The 7,476-nt window shown below is 40.7% G+C and overlaps 1 protein-coding gene across 2 annotated transcripts; it reads left to right on the top strand.

Annotated features, from left to right (window-relative positions):
• Window positions 1-117: 117 nt before the first annotated feature.
• On the top strand, window positions 118-3,241 carry ccdc74a (coiled-coil domain containing 74A). Of its 2 annotated transcripts, none has more exons than XM_085166700.1 (7): window positions 118-593; window positions 1,242-1,289; window positions 1,390-1,504; window positions 2,289-2,484; window positions 2,587-2,687; window positions 2,786-2,845; window positions 3,052-3,241. In XM_085166700.1, the coding sequence occupies exons 1-7, from the start codon at window positions 302-304 to the stop codon at window positions 3,176-3,178; spliced, it is 939 nt and encodes a 312-aa protein (XP_085022826.1). In that variant the 5' UTR covers window positions 118-301; the 3' UTR covers window positions 3,179-3,241. The 2 variants fall into 2 exon arrangements, with proteins under 2 accessions (XP_085022826.1, XP_085022825.1); XM_085166699.1 differs by having other exon boundaries at window positions 2,286-2,484.
• Window positions 3,242-7,476: the final 4,235 nt, after the last annotated feature.

The following is a 7,476-nucleotide window of genomic DNA, read 5'->3' as shown; positions in this document are numbered from 1 at the left end:
AATTTGAGCAAAAACAAATTGAAACTAGTTAAAATACATATTAGAAGAGGAAATAAGATAAAAGAAAGGATGCGCAGCTGGCCTGAAATTCGACGTCAGGGCTGAAAAAGAAAAAAAAAGGAATCTTGGTTGTCACGGCAACGTTGTGTATGAACGAACGTGTGCCAAATGACCGTGAAAATAGTATAAGTTATAAGTAGGAGTACCTTTAGCTAACTTGTCTTCACTGGAAAACAATGGGAAGGGTGAAACAGCGAGCTATTTCAGTCAAAGAAGGCCTGAAGTACTAAAGCCGAGAGCGATGTCAAGTCATAACCTGCCACCGGTGCGCCATTTGCCACACTGGACCAGAGTAGGGCGGCTAGAGAAGCCTTGCTCGCTACGACGCTTACCGGCTAACCCTGAACAGCGGCTCCCACTACCTGTTATCAAGCCAGCGGGCAGAGCAGCGGCAGAGACGTCCTGTCAGAGCGGCAGCACAGACCTCCGGGTCGCTTCACTGCAAAGAAACGTCCAGTTCCTACAAGAACAGCACAACGAAACACTGAAGAAGCTCCACGCAGAGATAGAGAACCTCAGACGGGAGAATAAAGGTGAAGAAACAGTGCATTCATAATTCTTGTATGTGTAAGTTAATTATTTGTAAAGGCATAGAAGTCAGTGCCAGCAGTCCTACCATAGGTCTTTTTAAAAGAGTAAAAGCAGAATGCTTTGTGGAATGAATGAAGTAAGCAAAAGTAAGTTTCCACGTGCCTTTAATTAATGCTCTGATTTGGCCTGTCTGAGATTTTTTAATAGTGGATGGTTAGACAGATAGAGCACTCAATTATTCCCTGTGGGGAATTTTGAAGGGTTGTGGCATTCAAGAAACCACCCTATTTCATGGTTCAAAAGTCAAATAATTATCTAAAGAATTCGGGTGACGTCTGTGACTCCTGTCTCCTGATAAGGTGCCGGCAAGACAAGGTCAGGCTAGGTATGGTGGACGCATGGCAACTTCAGGGTTTAGTTTTAATGATTTCTCAGTGGGAGGTGGACAGATATCCGGTGTCACTTTGCAGAGCCAGTCGCATGCTGTTCCATATAACAACATGTCACCACCCACCAGGAGACTCCCCGGTCATCCGTCGTTGCGTCCTTGCTGCAGCAAGGCCTATTTTGACACGTGGGTTGCTTACTGGTTGTTTAAGCCCACCTGCAGTGTACAGTACATTAAAGTTCTGTTGTTATGGATGTTGCAGAGTTGAAGTATAAGCTGATAATGGAGCCTCCTAAGTCAAGTAGAAAAGGTAACATGTTTAAGCACATGTAATGATTTATTGGGTTTTCATTTAGGTGAATTTCAATGTGCCACCTAAACTTAATGTCTGATCCTTCTTCTTCTACGAGTTGCACACAGTCGACAAAACTGTAGACCACCCACTCAGGGCAGTCAAGCCTATACTGGACTGTACGTGGAGGAGCCACTGCAGGACACGAGACTTTTGCAGGACCAGGCTCTCAGGTGAGTGGTGGTCCTTTTTCAGCTACTTATCTAGCTCAGTATTTACAAAGTGTGGTTATATTTCATAAATAAATATAGCAAAGAAATTAGCTCCCCCCCCCTCCCCCCCCCAACCATCAAAAGCAGGAGAACACTAATTCAAGCTCTGTGTTTTAATCACTTTACAGAAAAACAAGATGTCAGATGTCTCATATTAGGTAGTGATGTAGGTACACAAGTATTAAGGTGCATGCTAAATTAACACTATAAAATATGTATGTTATATGTATGTAATTAGTTATTTGTTGGTCTGGTCTGCAGTTTGAGCCCTTTGATTTCTGGAATATGTGCCTTTTTACATGTCTATAAACTTCTTGACCTGTTAGTACCAGATTGGATCCCCTTTTCCCTTCAAAATTGCTTCGATTCTCAGTGGTATAGATTCAACAAGATGCTGAAAACATTACTCAGAGATTTATGGTCCATATGGACATAAAAGCATCCATGATGTGAATCTCTGTTCCACCACATCCCAATAGTGCTCAATTGGCTTTTGATCTGGTGACTGTGGAGGCAATTTAAGTACAGGAATTCACTGTCAGGTTCAAGAAAGCAGTTTCAAATGATCTGAGCTTTGAGACATCATGAATTATCCTGCTGGAAACAAAGTGGGCCAGTGAATTGAACCTAGTCCCCTGTCTGTGAGGGGGATGGGGGGTGTTAACAACCAGGTATTCTCAACCTAAACTGCCTTATACATGTTATACATCGCCCTCAATGACATTATCTCATTGACTTGCAGTAGCATTGGAGCAAGCACTGAAATTCTGGATTCAGCCAGGCAGGACCATGGCACCGAGGCCAATGGGCGCCTCATCACTTCACTGCAGCCTCTCCGAATTCACAGCAGTTCCTCCCAGCCCCCACGGGCCCCCACACTACAGGAGTGTGAGGTCATCATCCGACAGCTATATAATGCTAACAGCTTACAGTCTCAGGAGGTAAGTGCCTGAAGGGCAATGCTTAGCTATTCAGTGTTTTAGTAGCTCAGTTTGTTGTGGCTTTTAAAATAGTTACTTAAAGTACAACCCTGTGTCATCTAGATCGTGCATGTGAAAGCACTGCTCAAAGACATCGTTTCAAACAAGAAAATCACCCCAGAAAACTACATCATGGCTAAGGCCTACCTTTCAGATGGAACTCGGTGAAGTGGCATTATCATTTTCATCATCAGCGACATACAAAAGCCTTCAAAGCCGCAAAATTATGATAACAGTTTCTATTTTTCTTTGTGTGTTTCAGCGGGTCTTTAGAAGAAAACAAATTACCAAAACTTGGCCTTCAGTCATTCCCAGAAAAACAGTATGTAATTTTGTCTGATTATGTATTCTGTCATAGTGCACAAAACAGATTCCTCAAAGCCCTGTTGTGCTAATTTTCACAAAACTTGGTTGCATAATAGCCCAGAGCTGCCTTTTGCAAGAGAGATCGAGGTTTCTGAGTCAAAAAGAAAAAAAAAAGCCAAGCATGTTAGTCACCCCGAGTTAAAGCCACATATCCTTTCCCAGGTGTGGAACATCTCAGTCTGGGGTTGTCTTCCCTGCCCTCAAACAGAGCCTTGGCTACAACATTGCAGATAGACAGAAGAGGTGCCGTGCTGTGCAGAGAGACCGTTTGAGAAGGGCTGTTCAGTGACAGGAACACAAATACCAGAGCATATTTCTGTGGTATATAATGAAATAAAGCATTTCTGATTGATGATGTTTTATGATGTCATAAAGTTGAGCAGGATAGAGTGGTCGCAGCAGGAATCGCACAACACTTAGTCAATGATGGCCCAGTTGGATTACCTCTTCCAGTAAGCCTTGCCAGTGTGAAGCAGCATGTCGTACGGAAGCGCCTCCCTTAAGTGGAATGCAACCATCATTAACACACCTGTGTGCTTCCTGTCATGGCATGTCAAAATGTTTGCTGTTCGGGAAAAAAACCCTATACAGACACGTCACGTTTATTGACAATTATTGCTCATAATGATGTGTAATATGGACAGATAACACAAATAATGCTCTATAAGGCCTGGATTTTTTTTTAGTTTATCTACACAGCAGAAGGACTGATTTCAGCTTTTCACTGGGAATATTTTTTTTTTCAACCATTGAGTTTCAGGACATTTGGGGCTTGTTGTCACTTCACAAAAAAGCAAGCATAAAAGCACACTTTTTTCATAAAGCCACTTTTTTTGTCATTCAGTGTGCTAAGGAGCAGTTTAATGATTTTTACTGGCCAAGCTTTAGTATTTAATCATTTACACTTTGAGTTTAAGCATAAGGATGAAAGGATATAAATGTCCTCTGCACAAGACAGTGCTGTTCTTTTAAATTTTTCCCTTTGCGCCCCACTCTTTGGGATACTGTTCCTTTTAGTGGACTAATCGTGTGAAGAGTTATTTGCATGCTGAGTGTCGTATTTGAGATATAATGACACAAAATAGGCAACAGGTGATCCTGCCTTAAATAAATGTCCTATTGTTATGTTAGCACTGGTTTCTAAGGTCATACACCACTGCAAACACTGGATTTGTCAGTTTAAGAGAAGTGAAATGTCACTTAGGTTTTGATCGCTGAAGATTTGTCAAAGTGCGCAGTTTACAGCGATAATTAGATATATTAAGAAATGTATTTAAAGCTTTAATTTCTTTGTTTATGTGGAGCATTACTTGTGTTTAATTAAGCCCAACTGCAGTCCTCTTTACATGGTTTATGAGTCATTTTCTGCTTCACAGGCTGCGATCCCTTTATTTCTTCTCTTTAGAAGAACTCTCACAGGCTCCTTTAGTTGCTGATTCATGCATAACATCTATATTGGACATGTATTTATAGTATAAACAGTGCATAAAGTTGAAACAGAATAAAATAAACAAGCCGTGGTGTGCCTTTTTATTGAACCTGCTTGTCATATGAACGCTTCACTGAAAACAAGGAAGTTAAAATAACCAAAAGGAGAATTGGCCACTCGACAGGCCTGGCTACAGCAACGTTGTCAGTTCTGCTAAATTAGGCTGTGGTCTTGTATTAACTCTTCACTAACTGAATGAAAAAATAATTAGTGAGAACAAAAAAGTTTAGAAAGTTATGGTAAGACTATGAGCACGCAGTTGTCACAGGTAATGCTATGTGATATTGTAAGAAACAAGAGAAAAGTGTGGTTTCTTAAAGTTTTAGAAATGTTATGAGGAAGTGGCTTGTTTAAAAACATGTGAACCAAAGCAACAACCAACTGAAACATGAGGAAGTAATGAAGTGGCTGAAAATTCTTTATCTGAAGCCTTTATTGTGAACCTGGTGTACCTGTAGAAATCTAGAAGTATTTAAAGATATCTATGGATATCTATCTATCTGTCCATTTAGTGGCATGTAAACAGGTTTCCCTTTACACCTTTACAGAAACCTGATTGGATATTCTAGGAAACCAGGCTGAGAGGTGAAAGGTGACTCATGCCATGGAGGCTGTAACAGTGAGTCGCTCATCTATATAAACCCTTACACTGGTCTAAAAATGCACTGACACTTTAACAGCAGCATCTCGTGCCATAATTACCAGTGTGCTGCTTGTCTGTTGTCAGTCTTCACATCAAAGCATGCTCAACTTTGAATTGAATGCCGGTGACAACGATCAGGAACGTGATAGGATGTTAAAGTAAAATATAGGAGAGGCTAAGTATTTCAGAAGTGAAGGCTGGGAGGGGTTTTGCCACACTTCCAGAGACTGCATAGAGGATACAGAGATTTTATAATATATGGTAAAAACTTAAGAGGATCTTGTTCCTGTATGTCTGTCTGTGTGACCCTGGGGAGGATTTATCAAGGTAAACTGTGTGTTTGTGTTCTGGCACATGAGAGCAAGGTTGCAACTGTGCTCAGGAGCTTTAGTATCTATAATTTGTTCGAAATTAAAATAAAATAAAAAGCTTTTTTTAAGCAAAATTTACAGTCTCCGAGAAACTGACCTTTCCGACACAGGTCTAATCCTGCACCATGTAATCATCCTCTTCAAAACTTGATTTAAATTATAATTAACTGCAGTTTGCATCACTACACTGGAATTCCTGTAACTTTCTCACAGGATACATAGTTACAAGCAGAAGATGGTTTGTAAAATGTGTAAGTTTCTTATGAAGTCTTAAGTGTTAGTGGTGTGAATGAATTGGGGGGAAGGGGCATTTATTTGCAGACTAATGGCTTACACACAATCCGACTCCCTGAAATTAAACTGTGGCAATGCTCTCTGCAGTGTCTTAGGTTGCGTCTTCTGCAGCCGAAAAATGAGCTGGTTGGAGAGGGGGCCTCTCGAGCCATAATTACTTTTCTTTTTGTTTCACCTGTGCAAAGAACAAGGTCACAGGTTTTGTTCACTAGTTCCTTGTGCAGCAACTCATCGACCACCAATTAGGTCAAGGGTGGTTGTGTCATCTGTGCATTTAGACTGCAGGGCATCGAGACAGCTAAAAGGAGCAGCCATTCAAGGTTACTGTGTTGATGTGAGTTTAACAGAGGCCAAACATTTTATAAGCTATTGCAAAACCAGTTACAGGTGAGTTTTTGGGTTGAAGAACCAGCTTTTCTAGGCTTTTCTGCATGTGTGCTGACCTGAAGTTATCCATTTTAGTATGGTGGGGTTTTGTAGCAGCTGGTACTTCAAAAGAGCACTTGAAGGACTGTGGAACTGCTGCTTAGGTAGTCAAAATGTCACGTTTCATTATGTTTGGACCTGTAGTATCGCTTAACCTTAACCTGCCACACAGACAGACAACAGAATCTATTGATAATGGGATGATGGCAGACATTGCCTTTTGCGTACATCCACTAGATGGTGATGTTTGTGAAGAAACCTTCAGTGTGCATCTACATATAAGGTTAGACAGCAGGTCAGATAAAGGTACTGTATGTCTCACCCAGCAAAATCCCACAAAACCCATCACTTAAATGAAAAGTTGCCCTAGTTTTAAATGCATCAAAGCATGAGGTTGAAGCCAATATGGTTCATGCATATAATATAAGCCTTTTTACCCATAATTCGAAGTAAACTAGTCTGTTTTTGTTTCTCTTTCCAATTAGTTGCAGCACTGCATCTTTGTGGAAATGTGGGAGTTGGCAGGCTTAAGCCATTAAGTCTCGGTGGGTGCAAATCTATTAACATTCAGACAGTGTTTCAGTGATGAGAGCTGTTCTGTGCCAGCTGTAGCCTCATGAGGCACGGCCACTGAAAGCTCAGTCACCACAGGGACAGAGCTACTTCTTTACAGATCCTGCTTTTATCACTGAGCAAAACTTGTTCTGCTTGGCTGAATGGCTTGCCGCACTCTGCTTGTGTTCTCAGATGCATTCTTTCTCTTATATTGCATTCTTCTTCTTCAGAGACACTGCCCTTGCATTTAAATGCGAGCTCTCTCTGCAGCATATTCTGTTTTGGATTGGGTCATTTTGGGTGAGCTCCAAATCGATTTTTCACAGTTCGTTGCCAGATAATACTTATTATCGAATGAATGAAGGGGAAGTTAAATAACACCAGGAAATGAAAATAGGAAATAAGTACAATTTTATTCTGGTGGTATGAATAAGTTGTTGACTGAGCAAATATACTGTACCTATGAGCTGCGGTTATGTGGCTAAAAAATATATTAAAAACACACGAGCTGACCACTGACTTAAAGGCACAGAACACAAAAAGATCCGAGACAATCATTAAACACAGTACTAACATAAGAACACGTTGTTCGGCAGACATCTGACTTTTTTTTATTCAGAACTATAGCTTATTCTATCTGTGAATCATTTTATAGAGTAATGTTTCTATTTCTAGAAAAAAAAGCTCAATTATGATGCTTCTCTTCACACACCTACATAACTACCTGTCAAAAGCACATATTGGCACTTTCTACTCCACAGTACTTCAAAGCTGCAATAGATCGCAAAGAATATGCTCCAGTGTTGTAC

This window comes from Neolamprologus multifasciatus, chromosome 7 (genome assembly GCF_963576455.1).
Source record: "Neolamprologus multifasciatus chromosome 7, fNeoMul1.2, whole genome shotgun sequence".
NCBI classification, from domain to species: Eukaryota; Metazoa; Chordata; class Actinopteri; order Cichliformes; family Cichlidae; genus Neolamprologus; species Neolamprologus multifasciatus.
The sequence above is the reverse complement of the archived record's forward strand: the minus strand, read 5'-3'. Positions and strand labels throughout refer to the sequence as shown.

Coding starts and splice junctions, on each gene's coding strand:
- ccdc74a (XM_085166699.1), top strand. CDS start 302: ATGTCAAGTCATAACCTGCCACCGGTGCGCCATTTGCCACACTGGACC. Junction 594..1,241: donor CCTCAGACGGGAGAATAAAG/GTGAAGAAACAG, acceptor TGGATGTTGCAG/AGTTGAAGTATAAGCTGATA. Junction 2,846..3,051: donor CAGTCATTCCCAGAAAAACA/GTATGTAATTTT, acceptor ATCCTTTCCCAG/GTGTGGAACATCTCAGTCTG.